We start from the raw sequence: 27,656 nt of genomic DNA, 5'->3' as shown, positions 1-27,656 counted from the left end.
ACGTGACCTTAAGAGACACACAGCTGTGGTTTGCATCAAAGCACATCAAACCCTCTACCTGCACATGAGGTGGGGCCATCACCATTTCCCTGTAACCCCCTGGGGGCCAGCATGCAAGAACACAAGTGTTGGCTTCTGAAAACCAGTGCAGGTGTGAGAAACCACCCCCCCGGCCAGGCTCCTCAGCAGGCCTGAAGGAGCACAGCAGAGAACAGTGCTGACTTACACCAGCTTAGACTCTGACCAGAGAGCAAAACAAACTCCCAGCTCATACATGGGAGCCATCAAGTGCCTCTATGAAACAGTAACAATATAGGCTAATTACTACTTGACTTATCTTTAGACCAATGCTGTTTGGATCAGCACTATCTCGAAAGTAGTTCTTACCTTTTCTGCCTTCTTCCTGTCCTCTCCTTTACTGTGTGAGACCTCCAGAGTGAAACTGCTCCAAGCTATTCTTCTTTGGCAAAATGCTTTTCCTGCCCTGCTTCAGATCACAGCCTTTGGAGACTTGTTTCTATCTGTTTGTTTTACACCAAAATTAACATACTGTTACAGCTACAGAAACAGAAGTACAAAGAAGTTTTTTATTCCAGCAAAAAGAGGGACAGGTTAGAGGACCCTCTGGCTGAAAAATTTCTGGCAAATATTTCAGAGTTAAGATGCAAGCCTGTAATGGCCAATCCTCTGGAGAACAGTCAGGCAGCCTAGACTGAAGCTGGCTGTAACTTATGATTTCTGTTTTGTGGAAAATTCTGACATTAAAAAACAATGTAAAACACACCAGTTTGTTCCAAACAGGGCAAGTTGCCCATACTTCTGAGCAATCCTGCAGCATCAGGAAAAGCTAGAAAGTTTCCTCTCAAAACATAGAGAATTCCTAGAAGCCCCCTGCCCAGGAAGGCTTTAGGAGCACAGGATCGGGGGAGGGGTGGGGGACACAGAAGTCCTGGAGTGATGGCTCTTGCTGGCAAACTGGGCAGACTTCAGGCAGGAATCTGCCTGGTGAGCATTTGTCTCTTTGGTCCTGCCTGATTTCAGAGAAAGTTGGTCAGTCAAAACAGAAACGTTTCCAAGAAATATTCTGTCTCTGCTGAACTGACACTTTACAAAGAAACTGCTCTCAGTATGAACATATGCAGTTATGGGTGGTCTCTCCTGGCCTTAAAATTCTATTAATTGGTGTAAAACATATCATAACAACTGTTGCTGTTAAAAGCAACTTCAGTCTGTGTTCAGAATAGTTCAAGTTCAGCCTGTCTTTTCCTGAAAATACAGAGTTTATTTAAAATAGGTTTCAAACACGTAAGCCAGTTTGACTGCATTTCTTCACTAACCTCTCAAGATGCTGTGATCAAGATCTTCCAGATGCAGTGATTCTGCACTCTCTTGAGGCAACCTTAAGGGATCCTCATTTCCAGAAATGGGACTCCTTTACAACACGCCACATTGCTCACTAAAGATCAGAAGCAATCAAAAATTATGCATTTGAAAGCTTTATCCTGTATGGGTACTTATGTACATTACCCTAGAAGGAGAACATTCACATACAATACACACATGCTGTGTTTTCATGTTTCTATGAACCAGAAAGTATCAAAGCCAGAGACCTCCTGAAACAATGTCCTCTACCTGACCTTTTATGCACTCTTGCTAAGATCAGGCACTTCAGATTTTCCCTATCTCCTTTTGACATCCTTGAAGTGCTTGACACAGAGCTAGAGGAATATTTGGAACTAAGATATAGTGAGCCGTGTCATTCACATCACGTGAATGAAACTATGTTGAAATACAGATTTAAATCCCTGTATAATCCACATTTATTGGACACAATAAAAAGAGCCAGAAACAGATGAAAAGGCAATTAGCACTAGTTAGAACTATACACATTTTGATTACTTCCTTCTGCAAGTCATTCGTGGCACAATACAATACACAGGTCAAAGTGATTTTGGATAGGATGTTGCCAGCAACCTTCCCACTCAGGTATTAGTCAGATGTGAAGGATTAACACATGCAAGTGACCCTTACATGCTGCAGTGGAATGGAAACAGGGAGCAAAATCTGCAGCAGGAGCAAGAATGGTCTTTTTCCAGCTCAAGGCTGAGTGATTGATTCCCTAGCTCTCTGGCCATAAGGGCAGGGACTAATGTTAACAGAATTGGAGCAAATCAGGAAATTTACTGGGCAAAAGAAGGACTCCATTCTCTAAATCCTGCACTTCACTGCCATGTACAGCAACATCGAGCATGCAATTATGTTATCCTGCTTGGGATATGATGGTGATGCAAGAAAGTGCCCCAAAATATTACACAATTAGAGTTGCCAAAATATTGATGACAAGGTTGTGTAGTACTTCTACATGCTTTTTTTTTTTTTTTACCAAACTGATACAATCAAACTGATTTTGTACAAACAATAAGCTGACACAAAAGGTAGAATAATTGCTGCAAAGATGGGGCTCACATAGATCAGCATCTTCCCTATGGCATGAAAACAGTGAAGTAGCTTGGTTCAGCTTTTTGCTCAGGAAAGTCTGTCCAACTTCAGGAGAATACATGCTGGATATGTATTTCCCTTATGCTGGTGAATTAACTGTCTCACTATTTGGTACAAAGGAGAAGCTGAGCCCTACTCCATGTCTCCCACAGACTGGCACTGCCAGACCCCCAACCATCACACCATCATGAGGCAGACAGGATTCTACCGGGCACATTCACAGAAATTCCTGTGCAAGCTTCCACCTGTGCCAGGTGCTGAATGTACCTGCAGTTCAAACTCCTCTTGGGCTCAGCAGACACAAAAAACAGGAGAAAGGAAAGGTAATTCTCCTTGTTCTCGCAGACACAAAAGGTCTGTGATTTGTCTCTATGGCCAGAGAGAGCTGTGAAATCAACCCCATAGTCCTAAGCTTAAAAATACCATTCTGGCCCCTGCTGCAGGTGCTGTTCCCCATCTCTGTGCCACTAGAGCACACGAGACTGACAACCTCTGGCTCTCTGCTGCAGGGAGGCAAGGCTGCACCTTCCTTCAGTCAGGACCAGATTTGTTGTCCCTGAAAACAAAATCTATCTTCTGGTAGATGTGCAGTCTGGAGGGAAAAAAGGCAGATTCCTTACCTGGGCCAGCCAGGCTGCCAGGACTAAACATCCCTCTTTGGGGGAGGAAGGGATAGAGCAAGGTGAGAAGACTAATCCTTTCAGCTGAGACTTTGCCGAGGATGTTGCTAATTAGCAGAGAGAGGATGTACTGCGGCTGGTGAGAGACAGACACGTTCTGTGTTGTGAGACAGTGCCTTCAACCAGCTCTATCTGTGAGACACTGAGCTCCCTGATTGTGTTTGTATTGCAGGAGCCATCCCAGAAACACCAGCTCAGCCCTTGATGCCTGCTGTGCTGCCCACAGCCTCACATGAAACCCCTGATGGGATTCCAGACAGACAAGAAGTCCTGGTTGTAAATCTTATTTTCACCATTCTAATACAACCAAACCTATTTTGTATAGACATACAGAGTGGCTGTGGGTTCCAGGTCATGGAAAAAGACTGGTATTGGAGCATCATCTGTATTTCCTAGGCATGCTTGGATATCCAGAAGATAGGAGAGCATTGTACTAATAGCTACCAGAGGAAACAGGGAGGCATTTTCAATCTCTACCAGCAGTGAGATGGTGGTCCAGAACTCATGTGTCTATCTCACACGCTGCAGTTTGGAAGCATTTCCAGCTGAGACTACTAAATTTAGTTGTCTGGTCTAACCACAATGTCTAACCACATTGAGCTTAATCTGCAAGAGCCCAGTTTAAATTTGTGGGACTGTGTGTGGTTGTGCTTGAGATGAGCACCTGTTCCATCAGCCCTGTATTCAAGGATAGCTGAAACATACATCCATTAGCTAAGAAGAGCCAACAAACTAACATCAGACCCTACAGCTTTCTTCCATAGAACTTATTTAGACTCTCTGACAACATAAAAGGAATTATTCTTAATTTTGTGCCTCTGTGTACTTTCCATCAGGGCTAAGATGCCCTGAATTTCTCCTCAATACTTAACCACATTTATGTAAGGTCAAATCTGCCTTGTGGCTCTTTTAATTTGGCATATTACGAAGACACAGCTAACTCTGTTGGACACCTAGGCTCCTGACTAAACCTAGTACAAGAAGTTCAGGAGATGAGCTGAGACTGATAACAGCAGCAACCCGATCTCTACAGAAGGGATTAAACGTATTCATCTGCACCCTAATGCAGCTGCCTAAGACAATCTGAAGATGTGCTGGGCCAAATGTTCTTTAAGAACTTCTGTATGTACTGATGAAGGCCTTAGTGTGACTGAGACCTGGCATAGATACGAGAGATATGAGGGGAGAGAGGTGGAGGTAAATGCTGCTTGCATGGTGCAGCCTTCTGGAAGGATGGGCAAGGTTTGGTCTTCAGCCTGAGCAGATTCCTCACCTTTACTAAGCCGACTGAGGTGCTATCAGGCCTTTCCCTAAATAGATCATAAAAACCCGTGCAGGTGATTATTTTATGAACAAAGGGGGAAACAACAGAAGCAAAACAACACCAGTGGATTCCAAGTCTCTGCTGGGGAAAAGAGGGACAGGCCACAGACAAACAGCCCAGCCTCAAGGTGTGTCATGCCAGGCTGCAGGAAGGGACAGAGCTGTTTAAAGGTCCTTGACTCTGAAACCATCCCCCTGCCCTGGCTGCCAAGTACCTCCTGTAACTGGCTACGAGCTTCAGAGAACGACATCCAATTTACCTGCCACAAAGAAGAGCTTGGTGGGGGCGGTGGGTAAAGGAGCGCTGCCAGTTCCCACCCCGAGCCGCTCCCGTCCCAGGCAGAGCGCAGGGAAGGGGGAAGGGGCAGCTCTGGCAGTAAGTGCAGGAACAATTCACTGGAGAGCCACGGTGCGCTTTGCGGTTTGCCCACTAATTACTATTAAGCCCCGGTTCCTTTTTGTGTTCCAAGGGGCGTCTTCAATGTGGCACTGCTTCTTGGGCCTTTCATGCGGCTGGGCTAACCCCTGAATAGCGGGCTCCCCCTCCTCCTCGCTACCTCTCCCTTTTTCTTTCCCCCTTTTGCTTTTCTGATAGTATTTTCTGTCCATGTTGTGTAAGGCCCTAAATGAATCTTGACTGCCCCTACAGCCGACTGGAGACGCACAAAAGCGGCCCATTCCAGTGGCCACAGCGCCATTGTGTGCCCTAACAATGCACTAATTGGCGGTGACAATTGTGCGGCCGGGAAGGAGAGGGGAGCGCGGGGGGGCGGCGGTGGAACACGGGACACGGGTCCTTCCCAATCGCCGAGGCGGCTCCGTGAAGAAAGGGGAGTGCGGGCAGCCACAAACGCGCTCTGCTCCGCGTCTCTCCCGCGGGCACGTCCGTGCCCGTCCCAGCCCGCTCCAAGGGCCCCCCCGTATTCCCGCATGGAAGTGTAAAGCGAAAAATTTTAACGCGTGGCTATGCAGAGCAAGAGATGTGCAATCTAAAAGGGTCATCTCAATCTCCCAGGCTGTCTCACCATGCCAGAGGCTGAACTCATGTGATGAGGACACCACTGAGATACTCATGGGAAAAGGTCACGCACACAGCCAAGAAGATGCTGGTGCTGGGGCACTCTGCTCTGGGTACACAAGGGAGACTGCTCAACTCTTTCTAAACTGAGCTTAGCGCATCTCTGGTTTGCACCAGGACAGTGGGATGCAGGGACAGGAGCACGGTCCTGTGGAGCAGGAGCCTGTGGTGCTGTTGGGCGTAGGGGAATGAATCTGGGCCACATCTCCAGCACCAGTAAAGCTGAGGGCTGGAGGGATGAAAGGGACAACAGGTGCTATGGGACTGAAGCTGTTTATTGCCACTCTGACACCACCCAGGACTCAGGAGGGACTAACTCAGTCTCACACTGAAATATGGCAGGAATAAGCCCATGGGCTTTGAAAGCTGCCCGATGAAGCTAGCCCTGAAATTTGAAAGCTGATGTAGCTGACAAGTGAGGGACAGATTTCAGCTCTATTCATTAGCTTTTAAGATAAAATATGGGACAGGAAATGGCACAGACAGTGCTTTTGAGAAAGAAGTATGGAAGGCTCATCCAGTTGCTTTGGCCCAAAATTAATTCATACAGCTGGCAGACATGGGGTCAGATGCTGAAGTGCTCAACACCTACCCATCTGTTTTCCAAACAGTTCCTATCAGCTCCCTCAGAGAACAGCGAAGACAGCAGGTGTGGAGCACTCTGGTTCCTGACAGAGAAAGCAAGGCAAGCCAGGCTGGCAGCAATACTCAAGTTTATGAAGGGCTCTGAAATGTCTTCTGGACAAAGATGTTTCTCTTACTTGAAGCTGACTGATTTGTGAGAAGCATTGTCCAGAGCAGGGTCAGGAAGCAGGTAATTCTCCTGCCCCTCTCAGCACAGCTGTGGGAGTGCTGTGGTAGGGGAGACTTCTAGATGTTTTGATAAAGAAGAATTACCTCCTGCATCTGGAAAGAAACAAGAAAACACCTTCCCATACAGTGGCATCTAAACAGGTAACAACTGCATAGGCACCATCTCTAGTGGAAGAGCAGCACATTTCTAATAAGTCCCATGTATCAGCATAGCTTGGAGAAGCAATCTTGCCATAAGCTCATGAAGGGCAGACACAACAAGCAGGGAGGACAAACTGGAGCTACAAACCCATGGACAGGCAGGCACCACGCCTAGATCGAAACTCCCTGGTGCTCTGACTGATTGGGACTGGCGTTTCAGTTTGGTCCACTACATATAAACACTAAACTCAGCTGAGAAGTCTGGTCCTGCAGCCAAAATGCTGAGAGGAAGCCTACTGTGAGCTCAGTGTGAGTAGCAGAGTTGCAACAGCCTAGAGCTGGAAGTGTGCAGAGTCCAGGGTACTCTGTGTAGAAACCCTAGGACACTGGACTTTGCCCTTTTCACCTCATGGCCACCTGGAGCACAGTAGTTCTCTTATTGTAATCTCTCACATTTTATGGGTCTTTGTCAGCCTTTCTATGAAACACCAAAGGATATCCCTGCTGCCAGAAGGAACCCTAATCTCTCCACTTATTGCAAGGTGGACTTATCAGCTGTGTTAGCTCCTAGACTTTGGTGGTGGCAATGTCCTTCCCAAGACAAAATCATTAGTTACCTGCTCTAAACACAGTAAATGTGCTTCTGCTTGCTCTCCCCTAGCAGGCCTCCACACAACTCCTGCTGACAGCTATGGAAACATTCCCATGGATTACCACAGATGCAGGAGGAGGGCATTATATAGTGATACTTCTCTGCCTCTCTTTGCCCTAAGCCCTTCACAGAAGTACTTTATTGTTTTATGACAGTGCAGTTAACACTTGACATAAATCTCTAAGCACAGCTAACAATGTCGATACTGTGTAAATACCTACAGTAGAGACCTGTATTTTATTATGCTTTTGCCCTCTTTTACCTGTTATCACCCAGGGTTAACTCTGTGCTAGATGCACTTGTATTTCACAAGGAATCTGGCAATTTTATACGCTGCTACAGCTCCTGTCTTTACTGAGAGCCCAGCTCTAGTTCTCTGACAAACTGCAGCTTTCATTGGAGCCAGCAGATCTTGGATCTGTTTCTGGGATCGAACATGCTGTCTGTTAAATCTGAAATAAGTGTCCTTCATAAGTGCAGAGTCCAAGCCAGAACAGGACATTTTGCAATATGTACACAACAAAGTATCCACCAGTGTCACAAGCCATTGCCTGACAATGTTTGATGACGAGGGTGCTGGCATTTGTTTTCCACCCTAGCCTTGCTTTCATGGGCATTTGTACCCCTGCTCTCAGAAATCATCGCAGGGGAAGGTACAAACTGGGGGACACAGAATCATGGAATAAGCTGAATTAGAAGAGATCCACAAAAACTAGGGTGTTGAACTCCTCCTGGCCCTGCACAGCACCATTCCCAAGAGTGACACCATGTGCCTGAGAGCACTGTCCAAACACTTCTGAACTCTGTCAGGTTTGGTGCTGTGACCACTTCCCTCTGGTCCTGTCACTGGTCATTACAGAGATCAGTGCCTGCCCCTCCTCTTTCTCTCACAAGGAAGCTGTGACTGCAGTGAGGTCTCTCTCAGTCTCCTCCAAACTAAATAGACCAAGTGGCCTCAGCTGCTCCTTGGCTTGCCCTCAAGGCCCTTCACCATCTTTGTTGTCCCCCTCTTGGATGCTAACAGCCTAACATCTTAGTTATATTGTGGTGCCCAAAACTGCACATCCCTTATGTTACATTACTTTGTTGCTGCACTTCAGGTATTTGTCCGCAGTGTCAGTCAGAAATGAGACTAATTTATAATCTTAAATGCTAGAAAAGCACTTTGGACTGAACTGCTCGATGCATGCTGATTACATCTATTACTTTCTTGCACTGATTCAGTAATTTGCACTTTCTTATTTTGAAACAGTACCTAACTTTACTAATAATTCCTTCTTAATTATTCTAAATACATCATATTGCACCTACATGATAAACACCTGAGAATTTTCAAGTCAATGAAAGTTCATTCCCTTAAGGCAAGCTCTTATCTGCCTTGTCTTGCTTTCCACATGAGCCTTAAAAATGAAGTTGTATTATCTAAATGAATGCTAATGCCTTGAACTAAATTATAGAAAATTGGAAGTCACTTACTATAAGCTGACTTTTTAAAGCATGTTTACAGCTTCAATGCCAAGTTTTATATTTGTCTATACTTAAAATGGATGGAATTTACTCCTGCTTGCCTTGGAGACTTTGTCTGTTTTTAATTGTAACACTTGATTATCTGAGATGCTTTTCACCACCTTCTCATAGTGGTAATACTCAGGCCTCTAGACAGGACTGGTATTTTGGAGAGTATTTAGTTAAACAAGAACTCTTTTAACAAGACAGTCCTGAGCTATGTACACAAACTCCCAGAATATTTTCATTTGCCCTCAGTGTGCTTTCACTGAAAAAGTATGGTAAGCCTCATACCTGGAAGGTCCCTTTCAGTCCCTAAGGAAAGAGGGATGTTGCTAGGTCTGTTCTTTCAGAAAATCAGTTAACTTCACATATGAATCCAAATATTATTAATTTTGGTCTGAGAGCTAAAAGGGTAGCTTTTAAAAAATTAATTATCTTGATTTTAAAAGAAGAGCTAGAGCTTGGAATGGCATGCTCTTCCAGACCCCATGGTCTCTGCTCTGTGTGGATGCTTTTTCACACCATCTCTTACAGGGTGAAGTGAGGAGGGGAGGTGGCAGTGAAAGGGGAAGGAGATGTCATAACAAAATTTGCTCACCTTGTAAAGCAAATAAGGACGAAGAGAAGGTCTTGCACATGGTTTCCTTGTGCAGCTTGTGTGGTCCTGGTCAAACATTAACTCATTGCTTGAAGCTGATTTCATCACAGGGATGAAGTCCAAAGGTTCCTGCAGGAGAGAGGACTGACATTCCTGATGGACTTCTGGTCTTTCTGAGGAGGGGCAGGAAGGTAGTGAAGGAGGGGATATATTCTTCTCTTTGAAAGCTGCCAGAGCATAGGGCTGGGTGTGGAATGCTCCGGGGAGTTCCGGGCAGGAATTTTAGGCCCATGAGCTCCACCACAGCTCTGTGCTGCAATCTTCAGTCATCAAATCCAGATTCAAGGAGCTGCAGAAGCTCCTTAGCTGGTGCACTGGAAGAAACAACCAAGAAGAACAAGAATCTTGCCTGCTCCCACATCCATAAGTGTGAGAACCCTTTTAACAAAACCCTGCCCTTCCAGCCCCTCAGTGGTCCCCTCAGTCCAGTGGGAGATGCCTCACTTACTTAGAATTCAAAGCCCTGACCTTGGACCCTTCTGGCAGAGGTCCACATGGCAGCCACACAGTAAGCAGCTGCCTCCTGCAAGCCTCCCAGGAGCTCTGTATCCAAGGGTGCCTCAAGACCACAGTAAGCTCCCCTGGGAGCTTGTTGCAGAGATGGGCACCATAAAAAATCTAGGAATTTGTGGCTTTCCAAAAACACAAGATTTAACTGGGAATCCAAACCCCCAGAGCCTGATGCAAGCATTAACAGTACTTCCAGAGGCGCTTCTAGCTGAGATCTGGGAACAGCAAGTATTGTATTTTCTTAGTTTCAGAAGACTTTAACCAGCAAAGAAGCATTTTTAAGAAAACTATCACTCCTTCAAAGCTTGCCCTACTCATGGTACAGTACCCACCAGAAGGCAAATTAAAAAGGACGAGTAACATTTTTTAGTGTTTATTGAGAGTTGCCTTTGTACAGGAGGGACTGGTGCTCTGATGCAGTCACAAGTGAACCCAAATAAACCCTGCTCAAGTGTCAACAAGCAATTAAACTCAATGGATTTAAATTATAACATCATTACACATCAAGAATAAATTAAGACTATAGCCCAGTAGTTGCAGATAATTAAAAAAAAATCCTTGTCAAAAGTAAAAAAAACCAATCCAACAACACAAACACAAGAACAATGAAACACACATAACAGTGTTGCAAATAAATTAACAGAGTAGCACAAACACATAATGGTATTCCAAACACTCAGGGTGCACTGCCAGCAATGCTAAAATTCACTGTAAGTGGTGCAGGTGAGCTGGTGCTCTGGCAGGAAGACAAGCCCAGGCTGCCAGGGACCAGCCACTGTGCTCTGTTGCTCATACCTGTCTTTCCCTGGCTTTTAACTGCCTTGACTGACCTAAATTTGATTTGGAAGCTGCCTTTATCACTTAATACCTATGAAACACACATTTTGCTCATTTACTTTTGCTTACCTCAAGTATAGGAAGGACTCATATAAGGTAACTTGGTATCACAGGTATTAATTAAAAATCAGCCTGAAAGCACAGTTAAATTTAAGCAAAATCAATTTGGTAGACAAGTGCACTGAAACAAATCCTTTTTCCATCAAAACAAAGCTGTGTATTCAAGGATTTATATTGGTTTAACATGTGGGTTAGAAAGGAATAAATAAATAATTGATCCAATGACACTTGTGCACAAAATCTAATACACTTTGGTCCTAGACAGCTGATAGCTCTCCAGACCTAGATCTCTCTGTTGCTGACCACAAGTGGCATCTCTGCAATTTGGATTAATAGTCACCCTAAGGAATTTGGGTGAAATTGGCATTTTAAGATATGACTCAAGCCATCATGGCCATACCAGGGTTTTCAAGTAAATAAGGACTTTGCACATTATTATCCAGGCTGTCTCCTCACTGTACTGCTAAAATGCAACAGCAGCACTGCCGCTGTCAAATGTGATTCCTACTACTGGTGTCAAATGTGGACTTACAACATCACAGTTAGTATGGACATGTGCCCCAGGCTGACACATGCCACATGCTTTAGCAAATAATGATAAAATTTCAACAGGTTAACCCTCTCTCTAAGGTAAGGCCAACCAAATCCCCATTGGCTCTGCCTTCAGGCAGCCAGGCTGCATTAAAACTCAGTTTTGAGGGAACACCTTCACTCCCACAGCACTGGGCCCAGCTGTGCAAGTGAGCAGGGAGCTCTGTATGGGAGTCCCTAGCCACCTTGTGTGGACTGGCCAGGGGTTCCAGGAGGAGCAAAACTGCATGTGACCTGACCCCGTTTAATTCTCTCTACTTGACATTATATATGCACGGCTTCTGAAGGCCTTGCAAAACTGCATCTCAGGCTAAGCAGCCCAGCTAGTCTCAAAAAAACACATAATAAGAACCAATACCATCTCCACACTATCCTCCCTCATAATGCCCTCATAAAGTATAGACAGTAAGCAAATTATATGGTTACCATTCCTAGCAAGATGGAAACTGTCACGAGCAAGGGTTTTATGTTCCAATGCCAAACACATTGCATCGTGGCAGAGCATTTCTAAAAAAATTATTCACTTCTCAAAATTTAAGGCACCAAAATGAGCAAAAGTGAGGAGTTCCCACATAGCTTGGTGTCTTCAGAGCTGGTATATGAAGCCTGTAGAGCTCACTTCATCAGGGCAGAACAAGCAAACTGATTTACTCAGCTGCTCCTGCAAAAGAGCAGGCACAGCCACAGGAGAGTTTCAGTTTAAGTCTGCAAGTTAATAAAACAGCAGATGCAATCAGGAAATCCAAAACAGGAAGAGAGACGCTAATATACAGTAATGTAAGGCACTCCTACTGGGAAGGGAAAATTGGAAGGCAAATTATAAAGGAGAGAATTATTGGACTCAACTGGTTCAAAAGCAACACAATGAGCTATGAAGCTCCAAGTCTGGCTATAGGCTCAGTACAGTGAGTAAGGACATGGACAAGACAGTGGAGAGAGAGGGGAGACTGGCTGGCAACTGAGCGGCAGCAAAAAAAAAAATTAGAAGATTATGATGATTATTCCATTAATTTCTTTTATACAAATCAACAGTCAGCCGCAATCCAGGCAGTGACTTGGGAAGCCTAGGAAACTCAGTGGCTTCTGTTGCTACAGAGAAAAAGCAAAATTCAACTGGGCAGATTCCCCATTTCATTGTAAACAGACATCCTCTATTCTTTTTAAAAACCTTTCAAAACATTATCATGAATCCCTCATAATACACACACTATCCTAATAATAAAAGAAGCCTTGACAAGAGGAGCTCTAGGGATACCCTGATAATTCACTTCTAACAGGGCCATCAGAGCCTGTGGAGTACTGTGAAAAACTTAAATTCCTCATGAAAAAGTGTCTTCCCTCACACCTGCCAATTCCTATCGATCCCAGCAGTGAGCTCATATTGGTACGTGCCAGCCGGGATATTTTGTCACATCACCAACCCATCATTTTCCACCATGTAAGACAGACAAAAAACCCCAAGAAAAGCAATAGGAGGATTCCTACACAAGAAATATAAATTTCTCTTTTCATAGATTGATAATACAAAAAGAGCAGCAGTTTGCATTCCCTAGGTAGGTCCATCTTCCCATTAAAGTCAGATGGTTAGGGTAAAGAGGAAAAGAGAAATAAGGATCTCAATAGTGTCCTAGATTAAAATAATATGAGTAACAACTAGAAGTGCCTGCAGAGAGTGAAGCTATGGTCCACTGCAGTTAAGCATCCTATTTTTACATTGATAACAAGTTCTGCACAAAGCAAAAGCAGTAACTGGATTACAGATCAATTCCTTCTCCATCAGCTATGAAAGCATCTTCTCTTTGAAGACAACAAATAGCAGATTTTATTCTTGATTCACAATGAAATGGCATCGTTCAAATTCATTTCTTGCATGGGTAGGGCAAAACTGAAGTACCATAATTTCACCTGGGGTGGAGGGAGGGTGCAGGCAGAGTCATGCAATCTGCAAAGCTCCCAGGAACTTTACCAGCTGATGCTCATTGAGAAGTTTGCAGAGCAGAGCCATGTGTAGGCTGTGGGCTGCAGAACAGGCAGATAGTAGCAGTGGGGACCAGCACAGAGCACTGTTAGTACAGCAGAGACAGCCATGCAAGGGTACAGCGCTGTCTGAAACCCAAACCACCTGCAGAATCCCAGGCTGAGGCTCCTGCTTGCAGGTGGCTCCTGCAAGAAAATCGACTGAGGGCAGGATTAAGCCTTTCATTATGCTTACAGAATACTTTATCTTACCCATTCATAAGGAATAACTACTTTTGGATAGGAGCTAGGCATCCCTGAGAGGACATCATCTTTCACATTACAGCCTGCTCCTAGAGCTACTGTGAAGCTGTATCACTTTTCCAAAGTAGAAATGAATGTCTATTTCATTTTAGGAACTAGCTGGTTTACAACAACACTGTATTTTAAAGTAAATAACATGATTGGTATTGTACAGTACCTTTTTATATAAAGCTCTGGGCACTGACAGAATATCATAACATGCTTTTGCTCTATGTCATTGGTAATGGCAGTGGTTTCAGATCCATGACTAATTTCAGTTTTGCCAACTTCATACTCTTTTTATACTTTAAATCTCTGTTAGCAAAGAAACTGTACTGTAATACCTCTACAAACCAGAGCAACTCTAATGCTGTCTATATTGTTATTCCAGAATTAAATTCCAATATCTAACCACCCACATGACTGGTACTTTGGAGCTAGGACATCTGTCAAAGTAACTAATATGGACCTTGAATCCTTGACTCTGTATGGTTTTTGACAGTGTACTCAAGCAGCCTTCTCTAAACTGAGCTGGACATGAACAGCACTGTGAGGTATCATAAATACCAGAGCATGATAATATCAAAAACACCACCATTTTTTCTTTAATGACCTTACATTATGTCTACAGATAATTCAAAATAGTACCTGCCAGATGCTGACAGTTTCAGAGCTACTGGCTTTGCCACAGGAGTAATTGTAGTGACACAAGCTGAAAAACATGGGAGCGTTTTGTTTATTCAGCCAGTACCAGTGCAGTTCCTGTTTGCCTGACTAATTCCACAATACTTCCCCAGTGTTTGCATTTCTGAACACAGAGGGAATTCTTTGCATGGGAATGGATTTGCAAGGAACATTATACCTTTAAGAGTGATAGCCAAAAGCAACTCATTTCACATGAGGAACAGTGAGCTGAGACAGAGACACCATTGTGTATGGGAAGTATTAATTTCAGTGACAAAGGTGCATGATTCACCAGGTTTATTAAGTATGGGAATCCCTACAGCACTTTGCCAAGAATATGGAAAAACCCTCACTTCCTTCTAAAGAATCCAAATGAAAGAAGGATTTTGGGGAAAAAAAGGCACTGGTTGTCTAATGTATACAGATATAAACATGCTTATATATATATAGTAGTTGCACTCAAATTTGAGAAAGCTACTTTTTCTTTGACTGGAGGCTGGGAAAGGTAACCACTTATATTCCAGTACAAGGCAACCCATTGTAACATTTTACCTTTTAATGGAAGCATGATGTACCCTGTTCTTTTATCTAAAATACTTCAGCAATTAGTGAGATGTTTCAACAATCAAAACTGCTTTCTGCCTTACAACAGTCTGTAGATTATACTGGAAGCAAAAATCAGTGTTCCGTATTTTCACAAACCTATGTGAGAGAAGAGGAAAAATACACATGCAACTGGCATTATTCTCCTGAAACCGTATTTGCTTTCTGTATATAGATATGTGTGTGCATATACATGAATGCTTTCATAGGTATGTAATACACATATCACTGCAGGGTGTGGAAAAGAGTCAGGAATGTGAAATGGGGGGACGACAATCTAGCTGCTCATTGGAGATGAACTCCCCATGAATTAAACATACTGCCAGTAATGACACATGCCTCCCCAGTTAAATCCATCATGTACTTCCCTTTACAGAATAGTTTACTGTGTTAAATACTTCCCTGTGTTCCAGGTGTGTGGAGCAGAATCATATCTCGAGGAACTTCACTGTCCACCATGGAAGTCAATACAGAACTATAAATGCCTTGGAGCTCAAAGAGAATGCAGGACACAAGTTGTATATGGAAACAGCAAACTAGTGTTTCACAATTTTGGAGGTATTTGCTAACCAAAATGGGCAAGACCACTTTCCGGACTATCAGTTTAACAGGTTCAGATTAGAAAAACATTTGAAGTAAACTTCATGAAATAAAAAGAAAACCAATGTGAACACTTAAAATGCCCTTAAGTTTCAGACTGGAAGGAGGAGAACCAGCATCATGTTATTACAGACAAGACCACAGCCTCCCATAAATTGAGAGTAACCAGCACAAATCTCAGTGACAGAGCTTAACTGATATTCCCCGCCTGAACAAAAAGAGTAGCAAGTTCCATGCTTATCTGAATATGGAGTAGTTCGCTGGGGTGGTTATAAATATATAAACATAACTGAAGGAATTATTCAGCATCTTAAGTTTGTAAGCACCCCAAATAAGGTTTAATGGGAGATCCTTTTCTTTCCTTGGCAAGGAGATCCTTTAAAATGTTAATGCACTGATCCTTTAAGATAACTCTCTGAAAACATGAGGAAATGGAACCACACGTCCATATCAGGAGGAGATAGTGGATTTAAAATAATTCCTGCTCTATTGGGTGGGTGAAACACCTCACCAGAACCCCTGCCAAGGCTACTAATAAATAAATAAGACACATAAATAAGTAGAAGATTCATCAATTCTAAATGAGCAACAACAACAACAAAAAAGAATGCAGTCATGGTAGCAAATATCTTCTGCCTTGAGATAAAGTCTTCTCCAGAGCTGGAAAAGAAAGTTGGGTACTTAATTAGCTAGACCTAAAGCATTTCTCGTAAACCACATTTTATGTGAGAGATAACAGCTGGACTTCAATGCAGTTTAGCCACTGGCATTTCAAAGCCAACAAGGCTTTACGGCCACTTTGGCAGCTCTTATTCACACATGGTCAGGTAATATTTTTCAAAACAATTTCTGCCTGTCTAAGCTGAGAATTTGCTTGAGCTGACAGCTGGGAGAGGGATTCTCTTCAGGCTGGCCACTGCCTTAAGGAACTCATGTGTTCTGATATGACAACTCAAACATGTTGCAAGACTCTTCGAAGTTCTCGTCCATATTCAGTTGTCTCCAGAAGGATTTCTGCTTCTTCTGCAATTCCTTACGCACACACCTGGGGCATGGTACAGCCTTCACTTTGCACTCAGAATGGAAGACAGCACCACAGCTTTCACACCTGCAAACACAAACCAGTGTCAAAATTGAATCACAAAATAGGATTAGAGCATGCAAAGGGCTTCAGGTGGGCTGTGGCAGTAGGTATTTCTTGACACCACTCTGAGAGCTCAAAGAGCCTTATGCTTCATTAGAGTGATTTTGTAAAAGACACTGGTATGGCCACACCTCTGCTGGTGTCAAACTCAGGAGCACTAAAATAAATTGACTTGAATTCATTTTGCAGTTGCTGAGAATCTGTCCCAGCACTTCTGCTTCAGACCAGTTTATAGAAGGATTAATATTTATCTTCTTAGGAACTAGTATTCAGGTATATCACTGAAAAGATAGCAACTTTGTTTTATGAAAGACAAGTCTTGTTTTGTTTGTAAATGAGGAGTGACTATATTATTCCAATAAGGTACATTTCAGCATTTGCAGAACCAGATTCTGTGATTTGCAACAGCTATGATACAACATATTTCTCATTGAAACTCCAGGCGACAGCTATCCTGGAAAGAGTAAAAACAGTCAACTTCAACAGCAGGAGAAGTTGTTGTTTCAAAAATAAAAAATTAAACAGAGGTAAGTGATATTTTCTGCCCTGTGTCCTGTGGAAGACTAGATGAACACAACTGATCTATGTTAATCAACTGATCAGTACATTGAGCTATCCTTCTGGCATTCAAAGCTGTATTATTCTGTTCTCAAATGTGACATTAAGACTTGAAACAAATCAACTGTTCAAAGAAGATGACCAGTTTACTTTTGGGGCATTGTGAGGCAATGAACTTAATGTCACAGCAGATGATGCCCCTGCTGCAGATGGATGTTGAGCAATAAAACATCTGGCCATCAGTGAGTGGGCTACAACTGAACAGCTGGACATTCTCAGCCTTTCAATGCAAGTAACTATCTGTAGTGATGAGTGGTCACTACAGCCTTGTAACCAAAGAAAAAGGAGGACTGTTAGAAGTAAAGTCTTAGATTTCAGTTGGATAACCAAATAATAAAAGCAACAAAACCTGAAACTTTAGAGCAATCCTGAAGTACAAACAACGAGTGTTGGTTGCCCTTGGTGATTCTATAGGACATCTCGAAACGCCTCACAATTTCCTTTTCCTTTCTTGTAGCTATTGTAGTCAAATGACTGTATAAGAATCCAAGTGCTCATTGTTACAAATTTAGTGGGGTTTTTTATTGGTTTGCTTTGAACCTATTTTTCATAGAAATAAGGTTCTTGTCTTCAAGACTGTGAAGAAAAATTGAAAATGTGAAGAAAGGAACCCCCAAAAAGTGAGAACCTGTGGTCTGACAACATTGAGAGAAGTCCATAAACTAACACAATCTCTTAGCTATACTGGCTGCATCGCACCTGTAACTTTCAAAAAAACTGTTCCTGGTCTGGCTGCACTTGAAGTTTTATGCATGGGTCCAAATTTTAATAAGTGCAGAGCTTTGAGAAGGCTGTGCAGAGATTTAAAGAGGCACATTTCTAACTAGCATAAAGTGATAAAACTCAAATATGAGTAAGAAAAGGCAGGTGAACAAAGCTAAGTATAAAGCAGTATATCTCCTGGCTTTCATGCTCTCTTGCAGTAAAACCTGACTGTTGGATTTCTCAGTCCAACTATAGTCTAACTCTGGTTTTGAATCAAGAAAGCAGCTCACGCAGGGATATTTACAACTTCTGTGCTCAGAGAGTGTGTTATTGCCCTTATCCACTGAAGCACATGCACACATGCTTAGGACTCATATCCCACTGATTTCTTTGGGATTACTGATCTGCCTTCCATTAAATGTGTTTACGTGCTTTGCTGGGTTGGGATCTCCACAAACAGACACACTAATGGACAAAGAAGAGACAGAAGACAGCAGTGTCTTTAAAACTTTACACCACTCTGAACTGACACTAATGGTGATTTTATCAAGCTAATTCTCCCTTGTTAGTCAGCAGTTTACAGTGCCCTGGAAGTTGCTAGAGGGTAATGATTGATGAGGAGTGTAATTTAGTGCTCTTACATTGCCACTCCCTATGCTAGCCCAATATTTTTCTACAGTGTGCATGGAAATGACAAAACCTATCAGAAATTGCTGCTGAAATGGATTGAGCAGGATGAGAAAGGAGCCAGCACACCTGCTCTCTCAAGTCAAAGGCCATCAGCAGAGCAAACAAAGACTGATGGTGTTCAAATTAATACAATTCATTTTTCAGAAATAAGGTCAGTGGAAAAGATTAACAAACTTTTTTTCCCATCATTTAGAATCAAAACGGAGAGAAAAACTGTCTGAACTCTTATTCATTAGAGCTGGTGCAGTAGCTGAAGCTCTGCCCAGGACCCCACACTAAGCAGAGGCAGAGTAAACAGCCAGCCCTGATCTCACAGGCACTGCACTGGCACCAGTGCTGCCATTGTTGGTCTATTCTGGTGCCCCCACCCCGACTGCTGCTCTGAAGACCTATTTTCTGCCTTCTCTAGTGAAGGTTGAGCCCAACAAGCAATGCAGATGACAACAAAGCAGCAGCCTGGAAGAAGGGTGCTCTGAGTTGGAGAACAAAGCTGCCTCTAGCTCTGCACAGGAACGAATAGAGAGGACACCCATACCAGCCTTCGCTGCACGCTTGCATCCCCCTCACTGACAAAGTCAACAGGGCAGGGGGGCAATGCTGATCTTGCTCTGCCTTCATGCAACTGGCAAGTTATTCCTTTTAAAGTGGTGGGGCTTTACTACTCCAAGCTACCTAAACAACTTTGCTTTTCCTCATATCAAATACAGTCACTCTCAACTGGCCGTGGAATGCTGACCATTTCTAACCTCACCGCAAGAGATTCTCCAGTGATACCAAAACTCCACCAACACTATATTCCTTTTTAGAATATTGCAAACAGATTGCCTCCTAGTTAATCCTGAGATCTAATTTTATCTCCACATCATAGGGTTTTTTGTTGTTTTCAAGCCTCAGTATATCAAAATGATTTTATTTCTCTGGAGAAATAAAATGTATTTTGTACCCTAGAAAAGGCTCACTTAATAGTTCACCACACTTACTTATCTTTCCCTTAACCCTTGTTGTTGTCATAGGTAATACACAGTTCAGGTGCTATTTCTGAATCATGACTTATTCTTTGTCTAGAGGCCAGAAAGTCCCTACATCCTTTGTGAGAATGCTATTCACCACTGATAATAAGCTGATGAGCCCATAGCCATTCAGGCCTTTCATGTTTCCTTCTTTAATGAGTGATATTGTGACACTGCACATTAATAGCATCTTGCTATTTTTCAAACAGTATTTGAAGACTTAGTGAACATTGCGTGTTGTTTTCACACAGTCTTCTAAGAAGGCAGCTGAAATAGCTTCCTCTCCATTTTGGTGTTTTCTCCTTTTTTTTTTTCCCTCTTTTCTGACTAAATTTTTTTTGAGGCTTTAGGGGGTGTTTTATGTTTTAAGGATATTTTACTTGTATGGAATAAAAAAAATGCAGCGAATTATTCAATCCTCTAAATAATTTCTATTGCACTGGAAATTGTAAGAGAAAGGGCAAAGCTCTCCACAGCCAGCCAGACATTATAATGCTCTTATTATTATCATTACTAGTTACAAAAGAAAAGCCTTTCTACATTAAAAGCATATAATAATTCCTTGTATGCTGAGGAAATGCTGATGTTAGTATCTCCCATTAAGTCTGGGCATTTGAAGCATATCAGTATTCAGTAAACTAAATTCTGGCATGCTCTTTTTATGCTTCCCATCTATTTTTTTCCAGGATTATAGCTCAAGTAATTCTAGATGCTGCACAACCAATTGATTATGCTCATATTTCTCCTCTGTATTGCACCACCATTAAGTGCCCCTGAGCAGAATCAGGTGCCTGAAGTGAGGGATACAACACAAAGAGGCCTCAAAGACCTTTCACCTTAATCAGACAAAATGAAACAGAGGTGATCAACAGGTGGAAACCTGAAAGACAGGGTTTTTTGTCTCATAGGAACCTTACTGGTTGACAGACTCACCAAAGTGCCTGGTACAAAGGTGGGATGAAGTCGCTGCAACCAGCAACATTTATTAGGATACCTTCAGTCCCATGCACATGGGCTGGCTGTACCAAATACACAACCACTCACAACAGAGTGTCACCATTTCCACCTCACAACAAGAAGCAAGAGGTGAACTGGCTGACTCAAGGTCAGCCAGAGGCTCCTGGAGCTGAGAAGGGCAAAGAGCTCCCCTGTCTCACTGCAATGCCATATTCACACACCACCCTTTCTTTTGTAATTTTATATATTAGCTTTCATTTTTTCATTTAAAAAACTCACTTCCTTTGTGCCAGACCTTGCAAATATTTGGTCAAGTCTGCAATCCCTTGAAACAAATTTCAGCAAGGATTTGATTTAGGGCTGAACCTTTCACTGACTAAGCTCTTCAGTTTCTTCTTTCCTGCCATGCAGAGTAAAAGCAGGATTAAATGGGGTTATTCATTATGTTTTCCTTAAATGATGCTAAACATTCACCAATCATCCAAAACACTAAACCACCTGTAACTTGGCTACTGAAAAACCCCAAAGAGCAAACCACACTGACTGAAGTAAGCCTTGCCTGGGGATTCCAGCATGATCACCATTGCACACTATGCACATGTGCCTATCTGCAAGCATTTCTGAATTGCTCAGCTGTGAATATCACAGACAGGCCCTTCAAACTCTGAGCCTTTAGCAGAACACAAAGAAAAGGAAAAAGGACTAGCCTGTGTTCACTTACAACACAAAAAAAGCCCCAAAGGCAATCAGTGCCTGACACACACGTGCAGCAATATTATTCCAGTTGCCTAGGAACCAATGGAAGTAGCCTGCCTAGTGAGGGATGCCCACATAGTAAATAAATGGAAGGAAGTTGGCACTAATATGACATTTATTGAACATTTTAGTTAAAAACCACTGTGACATGAGGCAAGTAAAACCAACCTCTAAAGCTAATTCAGTTGCAAAAGACAGTACTTGATAAAAAAGCTGGTATACTTAATTGTTTTCTGTTTACATATTCCAGATAGTATTACTGTGCTACCCAGCACAAACAAAAATAAAGCAATCTGGGCCAGAAGATTTTGATCAGTTTTGATAGATTCAGGTGAAATTAAATTACCAAGAGAATTTAGCATCTATTTAGGTGCCTACATTTCCTCAAAGAAGTGCTGAGCAGATCACTCCAGTGCTTTGAACTAGCTATCAGCATCTGATAGGCTAAGCTCTTTCAAAAATTAGGTACTAAACTCCTGGCGCAACTCAGGTGAGCTGGGCCAGGGGAAAGGCTTTCTAGCATAAGACAAACCAATCAAAGCAAAAGGGAAAATTATGTACTTTGAGGCATCAGCCTTTGAACTGTGCCAAGGTATTTCCTGCAAATGCTGTATACAACATATTTCAGTCTCTCCACCTAACATCTATCTTTAACGTTCCCCCAAATGCTCAAAGTCGCATTTGTCCAGTGACAGAGCATCCACAACACAGTCAGCTGTAACTCTGCAAAGACTTCGGCATGCACAGCCCTGGAGTCTTTAGTCTAAAGACTTGTCACTATGTGCAAAGTACATTCACAGGTCTTATCAGGATGGTGGCCAAAGATTATGGAGGCATCCGAGCTGGTTGATATAGTCAAGCCTGCTCTGTGGCACGTCTATTTTAAACTTGGGCCTTCTGGTTTGTATCTCAAAAGGTCTACATGTCTTAACTGATCAGCAGAACAAATTAACTTAGCAAAGTGAAAACAGTTTAGCCTTGATAAATGAATATGAACACAAAAGAGCAACTCTCCATGGTTCACATACATCTACAGTCAGCACATAAAAGGAAAGGAATGGACTAAATTGTTCTTAAAAAGCAAGTAACTTTACCAGCAAAACACAACAAATTTAACTGCCCGTGAAAGCAATCACTAGGATGATGACAGGCAAGACCAAAACTTTATTAACTGGGTAACATAATCTTAATCATAACCATGATTGCTTAATTGTCTGATGAGACAGAAAACATGTCTTAATGAATTCTATACTCATTCTAAAGGTAATTTTCTCAGTATTCCTTAAGATTTAAAAATTGTTAAAAATTGTTCTAACCTACAAAACAAATATAGCCACTACTATAGACAACAGTGCCATGACACAGGCTTCCCTTCTGTTGTTTGGTTGTTGGGTCTTTTTTTAATTTTAGGAGAAAGAAACAAAATCTTTTCCGCACATTAGTGAAGAACAAGAAAAATCAGAACAACTTGAGGGGAAGTGCCTGCTTGCTAATAGGCAAGGATAGCTCTAATAAGCCAATTTACAGTCAAGGATATTTCAAGTCATTGCACAACACCTCTAAATATAAAATAAGTGATATATTATGATGATTTTATATGTTTACTCACTAAATTTAAGCCCAGGCAAATTTAGTCCAAGAAATAAAATGGGAGGTAGATGCTCAGTTCACTTAAGCTACCAGAACTCCAGCAAAAGCAGGGCTCTGACAGTTTACATTAGCTGAAAATTTTGTCCATGAAATATGCAATTAATTCAAGAGGCTTGAAATAGTTCTCATTATTTAAAGGCCTTCAAAATCAAGGTGAAATAGTGAAATTTTGAAAGAACCCTGATTAAGTATTATATAAATATGGGTAAGACAGAAAAGAGGGAGATAAGGGACAGAAGAATCAAACTGACTGGAAGAGGCATCAAAAGGCTGGGGCAATTTTTAAGAAATTGTTTAACTACTGAATCAGAACTTTCATTATGATCTGTGCAGAATGGCCACCTCCCAAGAAAAGCCAGAGAAAGTATGTATCATTAGAAAGCTTATGACTTTGTGAGCCCACCCTTACATTCAAGGCAGCAAACTGTTGTGCTGTATTGTTGAGCAGGATGTAAAGAGCCTGCCAAGCACAGCCCACAGACCCGCTAATTAAGTGAACTGATTGTGTTTGTTTTGGAACCGTTTGCCAACAAAGGAATGTGTCACACTGATTAGTGAGAGAAGGGTATGTAATATATGTGTATTCAAACCCTGAGGAGTGCATAACCCAGGTATTCACTCTGTTTGCCCAAGGACTGACAAAAATGACTCTCAAGCAAATAACCAGACCAAAGAGAAACTCCAGCCCTCAAGAGGGGCCCTCTTTTTCTCTCAGTTGTATCTATCTAAAGAATACTCATCCTTCATAAATTCCTGCTGAACACTGCGCCAGAAACTGCTGAGAATATTTTGGAGAGAAACAACCTCTTCACCTCAAAGCTGACCTAAGAGACCATGAGGATGGAAAGCTAAGAACCAACTGAGAAACACCTCATAATTGTAATGGCCATTGTGAAAAAGGTCAGGGAGGTAGCCAAAAAACCAAATGCCAGCTCAACACAGACACACATGTATATACACATACATACATGCACACACACACACAAAAGCAGGCTTCACTTTTCAAATATGGAGCAAAGAGCTGAAGTCTGCAAAAGATGTCATGCACCCACTTTAGAATATTTCTAACCTAACAGCCTAGTTTGCTGGTAGAGTTAATAGCTCAAAAATGAACAAACATTCAAATGCAAAAAAAAAAATGGTCTTCAGAGTTCAGCAGCTCTTTCCTCCTCAACTCACCAGTTTCAGCCAGGGTACCTGGCAGTCCAGTATTGTGTACAAAATATGAATACTATGCTGTAGATAGCAATTCCAGAAAACCAGGATGGAGAAAAGGGAGTTGTAGTACATTATCTCTGTACACCGTGGACTCAGAATAGCATAACTAAATCACAAATCTGAGCTGTTTACTCAGAGCTCTGTATGACAACTGACAAGGAAAGCTGAACACATCATCAGAATTTTCAGGTACAATTGCAAGTCTTCACATGGACCTTTTAGGACTTGCCATTCCATTTGCCACAGGTTACTCTGTCCATCTCCCTATTTCCAACCAGCCTCCTCACCTTACACTTGTCTTTGTAGTGGTCAGTACACCTACTTCAGAAACCTCTCTGATCTTTTAGAGAAGGAAACAAACACAAAATCCCTTCACCTGGCTTTCTCCCTCACTGCTTTGGAGCTGATGGAGCTGCACAGTAAAGTGTACAAGCTCCTCTGTAGACAGACCTTGCCACCAGAGCAAAAATATGTAACTGAAGTAATCTGGTTAGTTCCACATAGGTGCATGTATAGTAATGAGATGAGAAAACTAATTAGGAAAGGAAATATAAAATGCTAGGGATAAAAACTAGTTACAAGGAATACAAAAGGAGTAAGTAGAATGATGAAATAAGAAAGGGAACTATCGAAGAACCCTTCATGCTGATTGTGTTTTAATTAAACCCATTAACAAAGATCACTGTCTTTGGCATGACATCAACCATAATGTCACATTTGTGAAACATGAACACAAGTCCCTTCTGGCTTCTAACTCACATAAACACAGGAGCTAGAGCAGCTTCTGTTGGCTTGAACTGCTGACAAATTCTATTTGATTCCAGAGGGTTTTGAACTCTGTAATTGCAAGCTATGTCTGTTCTCAGCTGAAGGGCAGGGAAACAATATACACCCGATAATGTCCAATAATGCGAACAAAAATCCCCAGGCAAATAAAATTTTAACATAAACTTGTATTCCCAAATGTTCCTTCACATTCTCATTAATCTTTTGGGAATATCTTTAATTGCCTTTTATGCAGTCTCAACAGACATCTTATGTTTTATGCCACCTTAGTCTTTATTTTTAACTCAGTCTATCTCACCATGCACCCTAGATGCATTCTTTCTTAAAAACTGTTTATAGAACTCAGCCACACACCTTGTTTAGCTTTTATCCACTGCTTTGTCAATACATTTTTTCAGAATAAGACTCTGGAAAAACAATGTGCAAACAGCCTTTGAAACTTAGATCAGACTGAAAATCCCTTAAGAGTAGTCCTTGGTTACTTGTAATTTAATGTCTTTGTGCAGGCAAGGGAACCAGATTCTTAAACTCTTTTAACAGGCTGGTCCTAATTGTTCCCAAAGGTGGGTCCTTGATTTTCTTCCCTTTTCAAATGAACACTTTGGAGAAAAAATTACAACTACTGTATTTGAAACAGCCAAAAAATACTCATCTGTGGAGGAATGTTGTGCTGTCAGATATACTGTCTTTCTGTTAAGGGTGGAAAAAATATATCTCCTTTATTCAAAATCCAAGACACTACTGAAAAAGAGTAGTAACACTGCTGTGTTGCCATATCTGCTTTGTTTCCCTGCATTTTGCTTCTCAGTTTTCCATGTGACTCCTGTCCCTGACCTGGCATCCAGTACTCTACATGATCTGAAGTTCTCTTTTTGTTTGGTTGGGTTTTTTGGGTTTTTTTGGTGGGTTTTTTTGGGTTTTTTTGTTTGTTTAGTTAAGGACTCACATGCACTTACACTTACTTTGTTGCCACCTGAGAATAGCAACGTAATTTTTGAAGAATAAAAATCTTATGTACACAGGCACAGAGGAATAATCGGACAAAGAACAGAGAACTAGCCATAACATTTCATGGGGAAGACACTTCAGAATGGGTGATGATTGTTTTATAATGAATGATCCCTGTACATTATGGGCCCAGTGATACCAGAGAACAGAAAGATGCCAGTGATCGCTCCAGAAAAGTAATTTGGCTTTTCAGGACACTTTGCAAATTCAGAAGAGCTTTGGATAAATCACACTGTGTGATGATACTGGGGGCTCTTGCCTTTTTGAACAGCTATTCTGAGACTTACAGGGCTGTGGTAAGTAGCATTTCTCATTTGTTTCCACGTTTGCTCAGGTGGCCTCCCTGGAGCAGTGATCTACTGTAGCTGCCCAGAAATATGCATTAGTAGAATCTAGTCCCTAATTATTTAAATAAAAGGTCATGAGGCTGAGAATCCTCAAGGCTTTAATACTTAAATCAAATGTATGAATGACATTACCACATTGGAGTACCTGCTTGTAGAAATGTCCTCAAAGGGGTAAAGGATTTCTCCATTGTTGCAAATCTCACAGATGAAACCCTTTTGGCTACAAAGGCTGCAGCTGTACACATGAGAGGAGGCAAACTTGATCACCTTCCCCAAGAAAGGAGCCAGCTTTCCTTCAATAACCTGGAATGAGAAGACAATATTGAATGAACCCCCCAGAAATAACCAGAATGTCCTGAAGGACTGAGACAATATTTATTGCTACAGAAATGCAGTTACATGCTGTTGATTAAAACAATAAGAAAGTTACTTCCCAACAATTACAGCTCCATGAAAACACAAGTGATAATAGTAGTCAATGAAGCAGCAATAATCTGAACATAAAAACTTACTATCTCTTTTTAAGTCTCTACATGGCAATAACAAAATATTAGTAGTCATTTTAAGTGCAACAATGCATTAATAACAATAAAGGACAAAGAAGTAAATAGGAAACAAGTTTAAGGCTTCCACATTATCTCTGACAGCTATGAATACTGCCTTACAATTTTCACTACTTCTTACTTTTTATGCACATATCACAGTTTTGGTTTTGTTTCTTTTCCTTCAAAGTACAAGTTTTTTGCATGTAGTTTGTGAACAGAGTCCTAGCTTTAGCCCTTTAGTAAAACTGTCTTTCCCACTGAAAACCATTCAAATATAATGTTCTGCTCCTTGCCAAAATTAATAACTTCTTAAGTAAAATATTGAAAAGGAACTTGGTTTGGTTTTTTTTCCTCTTTAATGTCCAGCTCTCAAATCAAGAAGTCACAGAGAATCCTGCTAGACCACTAGAAGTGATTAGCACTCCTTGTGTTGGTGGGGAAAAATGACCAAGCCATATACCTTAAACTGCTAAACACAGCACTCATCTAAATTTGTGACTTGGAGACAATGCCTCAATAAGGGGTGCTATTCAGGCAAAATACTTTCCATTCAGACACAAAATTGTAGAGACTTTAAGGAATTCTGCTGCTGTAGAGAATAATGAAGATGGAATAAGGCCCTAAGTGTATATTCTTCTCTCCTGGGCTTCCTGTGGTCTGAATGGCAGCTTGCCAGATTAGTGATCGAAATGTGTCATGGGATTTGACAGCAACCTCTCGTAAAA

The 27,656-nt window shown here is 41.9% G+C and overlaps 1 protein-coding gene and 1 long non-coding RNA gene across 4 annotated transcripts in view; both read right to left on the bottom strand.

The window, feature by feature from the left end:
* Window positions 1–392: 392 nt before the first annotated feature.
* On the bottom strand, window positions 393–9,695 carry LOC116999034. The gene is made up of 3 exons (XR_004418514.1): window positions 9,294–9,695; window positions 1,338–1,456; window positions 393–521 (listed from the first exon to the last, which is right to left on the bottom strand). It is a non-coding gene; the product is annotated as an uncharacterized LOC116999034 (long non-coding RNA).
* Window positions 9,696–10,206: 511 nt separating this feature from the next.
* Window positions 10,207–27,656, bottom strand: part of PLEKHM3 (pleckstrin homology domain containing M3) — a 78,680-nt gene continuing 61,230 nt past the window's right edge. For 2 of the 3 annotated variants that reach the window (XM_033064999.2, XM_033064998.1), the window contains exons 7-8: window positions 26,532–26,689; window positions 10,207–16,605 (exon numbers count right to left, since the gene is read on the bottom strand). In XM_033064999.2, the coding sequence (XP_032920890.1) occupies window positions 16,428–16,605; window positions 26,532–26,689 (336 nt within the window). In that variant the 3' untranslated portion in view covers window positions 10,207–16,427. Of the gene's footprint in view, window positions 16,606–26,518; window positions 26,690–27,656 lie in introns of all 3 variants that reach the window. The other variant, XM_033065001.1, reaches the window with a different exon arrangement.

This window comes from Catharus ustulatus, chromosome 7 (genome assembly GCF_009819885.2).
Source record: "Catharus ustulatus isolate bCatUst1 chromosome 7, bCatUst1.pri.v2, whole genome shotgun sequence".
Lineage (NCBI taxonomy): Eukaryota > Metazoa > Chordata > Aves > Passeriformes > Turdidae > Catharus > Catharus ustulatus.
This window is presented reverse-complemented; position numbering and strand designations above follow the sequence as displayed.